A 13,124-nucleotide genomic window follows, 5' to 3' on the forward strand; every position below is an offset into this window, starting at 1 on the left:
TGGCTGTGGTCAAAAGATGCTATAATGAAGTTCCAGGAGTTTGTGGCTGAGCATGGAGCACCGAAACTTCTGCGAACTGACAACGAAAGTTGGTATTGGTCAAAAGCAACTAAGTGACTTCGTAGAGAATCCCAGGTGAAGCAAGAGTTCAGTATGCCCAAACTCTCCAACAGAATGGTGTAGCAGAGCGCTACAATAGAGTGATCACTGAGATGACTCGATGTCTGCTGGCCGAAGCGAAGCTACCGAAGTTGTTCTGGGTGCGAGCAAAAACGACCGATGTGATGATTCGCAACTTTTGTCTCACAACCAGAAACGGGAAGCGCCTTTCACCGACGGAGATGCGCTACGGGAGACTATCAAAAATGAGCAATTTGTATGTGTTTGCTAGCCTGTCGTACTAAGGAAAAAGGATCCAAAGGGCAAGAAAAGCAAGTTCATCGGTTACGACGACGAGAGCAAAGCTTACTTGCTAATGGATTTAGAGACAAGGCGCGTGACTTCATGATTGACAGCGAGCCATTAAAAACCGTGGAGCTATCAATCGAGAGATGCATTCATATTGAGCAACCAAGCACGACGAGAATCAGTGAAGCACCAAGCGCGCCAACTGAGGGTGATACTGCAGATTCAGTGGGGGCTACTGAGAAGGATCAGGTGTGCTAGGAAGCAGTAGTTTCGCATGCTACTGATCATCCAACCCAGAGGTCCGTAAGGACAAGAAACCCACCCATTCGATAAGGAATCGCCTATACACATGCTTCGGTGACTGGAATTCAAAAGCCGATGGGCGATTCAAAAGCAGTGTTTGGACCTGAAAACAGCAGTGGCTGGCAGCTATGGCTTTAGAGGTAATAAAAATTATTCCTGGACGACGGGTTTTTGCCCTGAATCAATCAAGTTATATCAATGAATGCTTGGAGCGCGTTTCGGCCTAGCTGATTGCAAACCAGTGGCCACACCAGCAGATATCAGCGCACAACTGTCGAAGAAAGACTAACCTGAAGCTAGGTCAGCAGAGGCGATATCCATGAAGGCTGAGGACTACAGTGACATCGTGGGCTTATTATTGTACATGGCTAGACAAACAAGGCCTGATATCCTAGCTTCTGTGAAGGAACTCTCTCGTTTCCCGGAGAATCCAGGAAGGGTGCACTGGGTAGCTGCAAAGAGGGTTTTTCGTTATTTGAAGGGGAGCAAAGATCTGGACCTGTGCTGTCTAAGAACGCTGGTGATCTTAAACTCTATGGATCCTCAGATGCTGACTGGGCTGGAAGTTTGGATGATCGAAGGTCAACTACTGGCTACAGTTTTCATTTGCAGAAGCCAGGGTTAAAAATTAGTTGGTGCACCAATAAGCAACCAATTGCAGCCAAATCTACCAGTGATGCTGAGTAACAAGCAATGGCAGCAGCGGTTCAAGTGGCTCTACATCTGTGATCACTTCTCAATGAGATGGGCGTGGTTAATGACGGACCAACTGTCATCAAGAAGGACAATCAGAGGTGAATCAAGATGTGCAAAAAACCTGTGACGCGGAAGCGAACATATCACATCGATGTGAAATACCACCTTACTCGAGGACGAGTGAAAAGTGAGACAATTGAACTCAAATATTGCCTTAATGAGATCAAGGATACTTACTGACTCGTTGACAAAAACCCTGAGCAAGGCTAAGGTGGAACAACATCTTCCAACCTTGATGGGTTGCAGTCTGACATTGGGAAAAAAAACAATTTAGCCTGAGTGGGGGTATTGAGGTCAGACCATTTCAATGTCAGTCAGATTAATTGAAGCGAATCAGTTTCGAGCTCAAAACCGATTCAACGCAGGCAAAGTTGACTTATGATCACAAACTAATTAATAAGTCAATAATTAACTGGTACTTTTGTGATGCTTCGTTTGTGATGTCAATCACTCTCTCAACTCATTCTTCAATAATAACTGGCTCTTCTCAACCCTAAATTTAAATTTCAGAATTTACCTCAATCTATAAACCCAGTTCTCAATCGTAGTTGCTCTCACTCTGAATCTTAACAGCTATTGCTGAAATAGTATCTTGTTGTTAAAATTAAAAATAAAATGCTCCGAGTATTTTCTCAGTTTGCCGAGAACGTTATGTTGTCTGCAATTTAAATTACACTTCTGAACTACAGCTCGAGGATATATATTCGATAGCTCCGTTTTATGTATTTTTTTCTCCGACTTTTCTGAGAAAACTAAAACCGTCATGATTCGGATTCTACTCGGGATCTAAAAAGTGTTGGGCGCATAAACTGTCCACTAGGCAAAAGGGCGAATCCTAAGAATTTTCCAATTGTCCAAAATTGTAAGGTTCTTTGTGCCAGTTTTTTTTTCAGAGTGTTCCTGGTGTGTGGAAAAATAGTTTCTTGCGGAAATCGTACCTTTATGTTTGTTGTGTGGGACAAAAAGTCTTAGTTGCTCGGCCATGAGGGATACTTTGATCTACTTCATAGTTGAAAGCTATTTATGCGTTTGCCTGGCCTGCATATTTTTAACTGATACTTTTTTTATTGGACTAAGTAACATATATTACGATTTATATTGTGGCCTGCAAAATGAAATTATATTTACACAAAGCACACTAGCGTTTTTCGTTTTTTACTTCTCACTCCGGTAAATGTTTTCGTAGCCCTTAGGCGTTAATAATGGAGTCCTTGAAAGCGGTAGGTGATCCAGGCTGTCTACTCATCCAGGCTGACTACTCCGCATAGTTCTCCTGTTGTCACGAGCCTGCGTGAACCCAGTGATACTTATAGTAGAAGGTTCTTCTAAGTAAAGTAGGAGAAGCTCTAGTTTCTGTCTGGGAGGCTTGTTGTTTCAAAGATTGCAGTGTGGGCAAGGAGGTGTTGCAGAGGTTCGCGTTCGCGTGTGTGCCGTGGAAGAGCTCGGAAATTTTTTGAGGGAGCTGATTACGAGTTTGCAAAATCATGAACTGAGAGATGTGAGCAAAAGATAAGATCATCTGATGCTGTGGATCACGTGAGGGCGTTGGCTACGGGCAAGTCTTCTGTATGCACAAGTTTCTGTTCGAATAAATAGTTTTCCTTGTGCTTGCAGGACAAATATTTGCTCGCATCGCTTGCAGAAGCTTAGCGTTTGGGATCAAGCAGGTGGGATCAGGCAGGTGAGTATAATAATAATAATAACAAAGGATTTAGGAATATAATCCAAGGGTTCGCATAAAACCCAGTCATTGCATTGTTCAAAGTTTAGTTTTCAGTTATAAGTGTAAGTTTCTTCAGGTCTCTACAGTTGTTGCATGCGCATAAAATGCGCCAAGTGCATGTGTCTGATTCGTTGTAGCGAGTTTTGAAAAACTTTGTGTGCATTCATAGAAGTCTGTTTTTGCAGTCTGGGTCAAACAATATGTCACATTTGAAGTATTCGTTGTACAGTATCAAAATTTTAGTGTTTTTTAGGCGGGTGCAGCTCGGTACTTCGCGCATTTTTTTTGGTTTCGCAGCTCACAATGTGAATGTCGTGAGCTTATGAGAGTAATAGTTATGTTGCGTTTGTGACAATCCACTCTGTTGTTTGGGTCGGGTGATGTGGTTTGAGAGGTTAAGTTGGGTTGTCCTGTGGGCAAGCCACATTGAAATTTTTGTCCAGAGGTTCGAAGTGTGAGTCTTCGCTCAATAGTGAATGAGGTATAAATTTGTTCGTACTCTCGATTAGCGCCAAGGTTGTTCCGTAAATTTTGAGAAAACTTTTACCTTGGTCCAAAATTATAACTCTTGATGGCCTACAAAAATAGTTTTGTATAAAAAAAGAGTCCTCCTGAACCAAAACATCCGTGGCGAAAATTGATTTAAAGAACAGATAAGTCCTGAGCGGAGTTTTTCTCAGAAGACAAAAGTTATGCGTGCTAAGTTCCTTAAAGTATCTCCAACTAAGTAGCGCAAGTATCAAGTCCAATTTCACCTCAAAGTCAAGTTATGAAAAAAATTAAACAGTTTCAAAATGACTATAATTCACTGTTCCGTCAAAGTTCCAGGTTCCCAGAGCAAGAAGGAGGTTTTTTCAGATCTGGCTACCGCCATTTGAGCTTCTAAAACTCCACCTATGGTTAGCTGAGTAGTTATTCCGCACAATCATACTGTTTATGAGCACTAATTTTTGGTTCCAAAGTCAAATTACTGGAAACTTTCTCTGATACTACTTTTCTGTGGGACTACTTATCTACCGATTTATTTCCCATTGAACAAACTTGCTCCCAATTACAAGAAAAGTGACCGACTGCTACTTGAGGTGGTTGGTGCTGGGAATTACGCCACTTTCCGGTGTTAATTCTGATTTTTCTTTTTAAAAATAAACCTTAACGCTTAAAAGCCATTCAAAGATCCCTCCGGGGCCATCAAGGACCAATCTTCAACATTTGGGGTGGGAAGATCATGAAGGTCTTAACCACCAAGTTTCATCCAGATCCCGTTAGTACTTCCCAAGTTTTGCCACTTTCAGTGCCATTAATCAATTCCCCTGGAAAAAGACTATTAGCGCTGGAAAGAGTAGCAGGAGGTGTTTTTTTCATGAGGCGATTTTTTTCAAGGTTTGCATTTATTGTTCATTTGCGTTCTGATATCAATTTGCTCTCGCTAATTATTTTACGTAAATTTCCTTTTTCTGGGAAAAGGAATGTTTTTCCCGAGTGCTAATAACTTCCGCTCCGATCATCTCATTCGACTCACTTTTTAATGCCTGATGTCTGTGGTTACAACTTACCACATCTCAAAGTCTGGGCTCCATGGGTTCACTTGGTGCCGAGAAATGACTTCCAAAAGTCGTGGTTGAGACTATTTGCTTTGGGATGGAGAAGTAGGGGTCCGGGTGGCCTGGGGACTTCAGGTTAAGTTTTCCTCGACTGGGTCTGCTAAGTTTTATTTTTTGACCTGTTTTCAACCACTAGATCCTGATTTGTAGTGGAGTTATTTACACTTCCGGGAACCGTTATCTCATGCCAAAGGTTTGGTACAAAGGCTTTGAATTTTTGCATCTCTACTATCCGTCCAATGAATTTCATCAGACAAACTTCTTTGTTTTAATTTGGGTGGTCAATTTCGGTTAACCCCTAAAAATTTTTGCAAGAGGTGGGACTGGTTCTTCAAGGAATCGAATAATTTCGAGAGTGTTCACTTGTTTGTTTTTCTACTTATTTTATTGTATAGTCAATACAAAGCTACGTATTACTCATTAGCTTTACTATATTTCTTGCAGTTATCAAGGTCATGTTCTCTCAGCTGAGTTTTTAGACTGCAAAAAAAGTGCAAATTTTTCATCAAAGGGCGCCCTATATTGGTTTTTTCTTTTCTTTTTCAGTTTCGTTCATCTCAAATATTATTTCGACATTGTGACATACACAATCTGTTGTGCGGCTCAACTGGCGTTACTTTAAACGAACAATGACAAATATTACTCATTCAAGGTATTCAATTGAAGATAGATTATCGAAAAGACGCATACTTTTTACAAATTCTCAGCATCATTGTGCATTTTTATTTGATTGAATAATTTTCAATTAGTATGGGAGTACCTCAAATAGAGCTTATTGTTATCTCTCTAATGTCATTATTCAGTCGCATCACCAAGCCTGCTCCTCCTTCTTTTTGAATTGGGTTCAACTTTTTTATCTATTTCAATTTTCATTTCAAAACACCTCTAAGTAAAGCAAAGGAACAAGAAGCAAATTGAATATTGGGAAAAGATGCGAAAACAAAGAAAGACGTTTAGTCAAAACTTCAAAAAAACGACTTGCAAAATCAAAAAATTGTTTAGGCAAGTTTCTTGTTTGAAAAGCTGTAAAATTTGTGTGTAGGATCAGTGATCCTAAGATATCTTTGGCAAACTAGAAACTCAGCTGAATGAGCATAACCTTTTGGAATTGCATGCCGTCTAGTAACGTTATTGATAATACATAGCTGGTTATTGATTACTCAAATTGAAAAGTAGATAGGTAAACAATGAGTTATGCCTAGGCTAGACCAAAATTGGAAAAATTGGTCGATCTGAAGCCAAAAAACAAAGACGGAACAAAATCGGCGGACAACCACCCAGATTGAGAACCGCTGGGACTAACACTATGCAACCCAGAGAAGCGGTTCTGGAGGTAATTTGACCCGGGCACGCATAAAACCGGAGCCCACAGACTCCCCTGGGGCTGGCTACAACGGTTCGCCGAAGTGTAAAAGCCACTTTCAGAGCTCGGCAATTAGTGGTTGCAAAGGCCCCAAAACTTAGTGTGTTATAGACCTAGTCGAAGAAAGCTTAAAACGGGAGCTCCAGACACACTTCCAGTTTTATGCCCTTAGAAAACAGACGCACCACAAAGTTTCGATTATTATTTCTCGCCCCCATTACATCGTAGGAAGCTTAAACTTGAAGGCATAATAGGTAATGGCAAGATACATTATGTTTTTATAATTTGATCTTTTTCCAAAGGTTGGCTCCGAAGCTATCAGCTTCTGAAAAAGCACCCTTTTAGACCGAAAATAGGTAATTTACCCAAATAAGGAGCGGTGCATACTGATTTTTTAGCGGCAATAGATACTACACCGCGCCGCCGGAAAAGAATCCTAGTAAACCAAACCCTTCCGGTGTAATAACCAATTCCCGCAAAAAAATGATGATGGACCTTCGAAATGGGTAACTCCTGAAGTATTAATCGTATACTGACAAAAATCAGTAGGTAGTATCCTCTTAAGATTTGAAACCTAAAGATGAGAGACTGATCACGGGTGACCCCGAGTTGACTTTCAAGTGACCTTTTGGCGCTTAGGCCCCAAAACTACATAGAAAACACGAGAATTAACACGGAACCGGAACGTGACCTATCTCTTTGAAAAAAATACTGAGAATAGATTGAGATCATTTAGTGGGGTCAATAGTGGATGAAAACTATCTGTGAGGTGTACATAATTAACCTTGGTGCCTACGGAAATATCTTGATATTTGTCCATAATGTTGGAGTAGTAGAATAAAAAAAAATCGGCCTGGTAATCTTTGGTTTGAGCTCAGTTATGAGAGTTTAGCTTTTAATTGCAACTCAACTAGACCGAAGAAAAAGTCATAGAAAAAATTGGCAGTAAAAGGAGCGCGGCATGGGAAGTAAGTCTCGTGTAAACCGTGATTGAACGGGAAAGTGACTGGGCTCCCCGGATATGACTTTTAGCCTAATGTGATCCTTATTCTAGAAGCTAGATGGCTGAGATAAGAATAGAAAATAGATGGGAATTGTAGATGCTTGAAACGATTTAGCTACCCACGAAAAAGGTCTTTTCCTACTCTGGGTGGACGGAAACTTTTACGGCATAATTAAAATTGAGAAATCCAAAGGCTCCCGGAGCAGGCATAGCAGCATTTGGAGGTTGCATTGAAGTCGGAGGCTAGAGTTCATGGATGTCAGGAACTAATTGATTAGACTCGTTTGACATTTGTTTGGTTGCGTCTAATTGTGACACCTACCCCTTACCCCATAACCCATAACTTATAAGCGTTATGAAATTGATTTAAGAAACCGAATATGGTACTTCTCAGTGCTAACAGGGGAGGGGTGGAGTTGTAGAGCATAAGCGGAGGAGTAAAGTAAATGGATGCCAGGATTGAGAAGGAATGACTTTAATCAAAACTTAGTGTAAAAAAAAATAAGGAACAAATCTGAATTTAGGAATTCTGTAATAGGAAAGGATTCACTTGATAAGATAGCACCAACATTTTGAACTGCGAGAAGCAATTAATTAGAATACTCGCAGTCCAAAATCTTGATAGCGGTGAGAATATATTCTTTCCATGCTATAGGCTTTTTATTTTGAATAATTATTCGTTATCCTGATTTTAATTACCATCTTGCGAGTTGAGACTGAAGTCGAAGAAATACAGCCGAGACAAGAGAAAGGGGGAGCAGCAGAGCTCGATATATAACATCTTATCCCTACTGAAAAACCTTCAAAAGGTATATTATAAGTATGAGTTGGATAATAATTGTTTGAAAAGCTGTAAAACTTGTCTAACTGCAAAAAAGTTAGACAGACTGCACGAATTTAACACCTAATAAATTCTTCAATTAAAGTTCGTTGAGAAATCTACGCTCACAGAAACAGAAGATAATTGATTTGACTCAACCTATAAACAAGGTTTTTTTTGTCCAGTACTTCGTTCACTGTCTAAACCTCAGATCTTTTCAAGTTTAAAGTTTCCAGTGTTCGTTCTAAATAACGCATCTTAGTGACAATGATTTAAAAAAAACTTAAAGGTCAAAATGCTGCTAACAGATGCAAAACTTACAACCATTTTAAACTACTAAATCTTTGTACAGGTCTCTATATTGTAAAAACCCATTATATTTGTATTTACTTCGCGCATAAAACAAAGAAAAGGCTGTTAATTTTTAAATGGATCCCAACGTGCAACTTGTTTTCCGTGACGTTTCAGTAGAATTACAGTACTGCATCAGATTCTTACAAGGCTAATTTAATTCTGTTCAGAAGTCAGATTTGAGATTAAAATCACTGCACTGTAACAGCACTGAATCATCGCAATGGAAAAGTACCATTTTTGCCATATCAGAAGCAAACATAGCTCAAAGAAAACAAGACTGCTCGTATCAGGGCGAAGCCCTGAATGTTTCAACTGCCTTTTAATGTCTATGAAGCAGTAATAACTGGAAAAAACTTACTGTAAAGAAAATAAAAATAAATTGAAATTTTTTTTTAAATATGAGATTTTTTGTGAAAATTATCCCCCCACACGCCATATAATGTACAAAGTGATAAATTTCGCTTCTAGTAACGAATCAATTATGGCACATGAGCTTCCTTCAACCAATTTGGAACGATTTATTAGACGGATCGGATCTCCGCTTACGCTTTAATAGCGCGAAATATATCGCGCCAAATTGCCAATCTTAAACCCCCATAACTTTACGAAAAATGATCACAGGTAAAATATCTTTTCAAATTTAAGCTCAGAGCAACAATACCTTTTGAATGATATTTGAAAAATTCCGACAAAAATGGCTAGTTAAAAAGTCGAAAGTTGTCTGAAGAAAAAAAACCCCACCCGAGCACAAATATTCCGTTACTTTCGTATCGAAAGTCGGAACAATGAGCAAACAAGAGACCATATTTACAAAACTTCTATCTGTAGCTCGGAGAGTATGTTTTTGCTCTTTCACACGTGTTCTTTCACGACAGGGCATGAATGAAAAACGAAATATTGGAACGCATGAATGAAAAAAGAAATCATTTGCATAGTTTCGCGCACTTTTCATAATTTTCCGGGCTCTTTTTTTGAAAGAAGCCCGATTATAACAACTGAAAGAGCAAAACAAACAGAAAGAGCAAAAACATACTCTTCAACAATTAGAACATAGTTGAAGATGGCCTCGGGCAAAACAGCAAAAAACATACTCTTCAACAGTTAGAACATAGTTGAAGATGGCCTCGGGCAAAAGAGCCGCCATCTGGCACTTCGTGCCCTCAGGCCGGGCTCTTTTTCCCTCGTGCATCTTTCAGCTATGTTCTTATTACTACAAAGGTCACTCTTCTTACCACCACGCTAAATCCGCTCCTATTTGAGCCATCGCAAAAACATGGTTCTAAATTATTTTTACTTTCGACCAATTAGCTTGCCCTGATTTTTTTGTTTTTAAATTCTAATATATTTAAGCGCGGTAAAAACTATCATTTTGACCCCAAACTATTTTAATAGAACCCATTGGGTTACTTAGTTCAGTTAAGAAAATTCGATTTATAGTTAATTTAATTTTAAAAAAAACCACGTAAAATAGCCAAACTGTTAAGATTTGGCATCGCAATTGCTACGGAATACAATTAATTTTTTTTCTGTATAAATTGGATTTTGATAGATTGGAAACCCTGACCAAGTGCGGCTAGTCTCGATTCGATTTCCGACCTACTGTGACCTAGAATTTTTGGTTTTCAAGCTAACCAATCAGCCACGGTCGGCTAATGACTCAAAACCACTAGCCACAAAAAAGCAGAAAACAGATGCTATGGAGTTTCCAATGCTACAGATTGTGATTACGGCAAAATTGCCACAAAATCAGTGCACACTCTTAATGAACACTTTTATTTACGAGCCAAGTTAACACTTTTAAAGCAAGTAAAGAAAAAAATTAGGATTCATTTTAATACACTACGCCGCTCGATAATTTAAAAAAGAAGCACAAAATGCTCCAACCATATTCTCTAAGAACTACTGTTGGAAAATACTTCAGTTTCTTGTACGAGTTGTGATGAAAGGAGCTGAACGAAGACTACATTTTGGACATTTACAATATTCATAGTAAAGAGGCCTTTTAAAAAAAAATTTCTTTGAAAATGTCTAATGCAAAAAAAACCAACTTTTTTTTTAAAAAACCAACATACAGAATCAATTTTTTTGAACCTTTTTTTTAATTCAAAAAAAATTGACGGTAATTTAATTAAATTTACTAGATAAACTTCTCTTACGAGGCCAAGATGCGTGTTTTTTTATTTGTAAGCGGACTCCGCAACAAAGACGCTCCCTAGTTGGCCTCGTATTGTTAATTCACTAGATTTTTCAGGGCTAAAATCAAAGCTTACTTTCATTGAAAAAAATTCAAGGCTTACTTTCAATTAATCAGCAACTTTATCTAAGTCTGTACTTCCATATCTTTCTTGACGAAAGAAAAAGAAGAAATTAAAAGAAGAAACCGACACCCCGTCCAATGATTATTTGTGGTACCTGATTTTGAGTGGAAAACAAGAAAATGAAAAACTAAAACACAGTCGATTTCGAGGTTCCTACCCATTTTCAATGGTCGGAACAAAAATAATGAGATAGTATAATTAAATTGTCCTATCAAGGTCTAAAAACTTTAAAATAGTGATAAAATTACCTGGACCATCTGCATTGACTACTACAGCATAAAGACCAATCAAGAGCAAATGCGACGCCTCCAGGCGCCAAGTTCTCCTCATTTTCTTTTCGAAATGATGATCAGCATGCAGCAGATTTATAAAAAAGATAGAGACTTTCAAAAATGGGACATTTTGTTTCTATCATTAAACAGCAGTTTACGACGGTTTATATCAAACAGTCCAAAAAATATTGACTAGTTACTCTGCGCGTAAAACAGTCTTTGTTCACAATGATTTGCCAATTTTTTGCTGTTTAAAACAGGACTTGTCGAATGTTGAAAGTGGCATTAGACGCCACTTAATTATAGAAATGACTGAATAAAATAGCCAAAAACCATTGAAACGCACATTTTGTAAACAAAATCAGAAGCGTGGTGAGTTCAGAGATTTTATATGAACCTCAATGAACCAAAAGTAATTGGTTTTTCTTTCAAATTGGCTCTCACAATAGCGATAGGCGGTTCTTGCGCAAGTATCACAGAAGGTTCTGACCACAGCAATACACAAAAACAATGTTTTGTTCCAAAAAGTTTTTCTGCGTTTAAGGTACAGTAACAAAACAGCCCAGAAAAAATATTATTGGCTCAAAACAATTGTTGTTACAACTCAAAACCCAATCAAAATCTAAAATTTTTTCAATAAAAAACTCATTTTTTCTAGATAATTTTAGAGCAAGTGATCGAGGTTATTACAGTCGGATATGCAGTGAAAAACTACTTTAAGCCCTGAAAACCCTCTAAAAATGTACTCCAGCGAAATCAGTTTTCTGAAAAGCAAATACACATTGTTGCCCCGAAGCCGCCATGATTATGCTTTTATGATTCTAAGTGAGAACTAAAAAAGTATCATCAATGAGGCTTCGAACAAAAAAAAGCATGATGATAGCGGCTTCGAGGCAACAATGTTAATTTAGTTTCAGTGGTAGGAATTCTTAGCCAATGAGAAATGAGCATTTTAAACGAACTTTCAACCTTTTTGTAGAATCTGCGACAACAATTGAAAAGCTAGTTTGGCTCGTAATCTACCTTGTAAGAACCTAGGCCAAAAATTCCTGGTGCAAATGAAGAACATATGAAGAACAACCACTTGAACACCATAAATTTTACACTCCAGTCAATTCACTACCAAATAATTTCAATTCCCCGCAATTTAACTCCATTTGAAATTTAACACAAAAAATAATGCTTATCTCAATTATAACTGCAAAAATGGTGCTTTGTAAATTACTTGAAAACCTCATGGAAATACAAACAAATTCATATAGTGTCGATATAGTGTCGGGACACCAACCATCTATTTCAAGTAGAAGAATAAATTTATTAAAAACTGGATTTGCTCAAAACACCAAACAAAAATGTCGAACATCTGTTATAACAGAAAACAAAGAATTGATTGAGAACGTGTGGGGATCACAATCATGACATTTCAACAAGAAAATCACACGCTCGAATTATCTTCAAGCAAAGCAATTTAAATGAGTCAGTCAGAAGTTTGCACCGATCGTTGCAAATGCCAGGGCGGTTTTGCCAGTAACGAATGATAAATCCACAATTTTTGCACTCGAAACAGTCATTTTCTCGAAACTTAAGGCAAACTGATTCAAAATGCGCACGCAAGCAGCTAGATGTAAGTATGCCAACCATCCCCGTAGGACGAAATTTCCAAATTCTTGAACTTTTAGACAATTTTTGTTCAACGGTGAATCAACTGAGCACGAGACATCATTTTTGTGTGGTGATTCCGAAGTGCTGGGTGTATTTGAAAAAATCAATTTTCTAGTCAGCCGATGGATCTTTTAAAATTACTTCTAACATCTTCTATCAGGTACAATCATATCAAAAGAGTGTATCTGGTATAGCAACAGCTTGCAATTACGCCTTTTTTGGAACAAAACAGGTAAAAAAAATTCAATCAGTTTTTGCAGGATTTTGTTGACTGAGCATCAAACTGCAGGCCTGAAAAAAAACTTTGTTAGATTTTGAGCAAGCTTTCTTCACTCATTACCAAGAGCATCCTGGAGCGCAATTATGAGGTTGTTTTTTCATCACTCAGACTTTTATGAGAAAAATCAATGAACTGGTCTCAAAGTGACCCACGAATCAAATCACGAGCACTAGATATCGTTGGCCTTACAAATGCTGTTTTCTCTTTCATTCAAAAAAATCGGCGAGTCCTATGATTCGATCATTCAAAAGATTTTAGAAT

The 13,124-nt window shown here is 38.2% G+C and overlaps 1 protein-coding gene across 1 annotated transcript in view; it reads right to left on the reverse strand.

Moving 5' to 3' along the window:
* The window catches only part of LOC134852916 (uncharacterized), a 191,936-nt gene extending 180,768 nt beyond the window's left edge, over positions 1–11,168 (reverse strand). The window contains exon 1 of the mRNA XM_063868781.1: positions 10,898–11,168. Within this exon, the coding sequence (XP_063724851.1) occupies positions 10,898–10,979 (82 nt within the window). The 5' untranslated portion in view covers positions 10,980–11,168. The remainder of the gene's footprint in view (positions 1–10,897) is intronic.
* Between the last annotated feature and the right edge of the window lie 1,956 nt (positions 11,169–13,124).

The sequence above is a fragment of the Symsagittifera roscoffensis genome, chromosome 8 (genome assembly GCF_963678635.1).
Source record: "Symsagittifera roscoffensis chromosome 8, txSymRosc1.1, whole genome shotgun sequence".
In the NCBI taxonomy this organism is placed as follows: Eukaryota; Metazoa; Xenacoelomorpha; order Acoela; family Convolutidae; genus Symsagittifera; species Symsagittifera roscoffensis.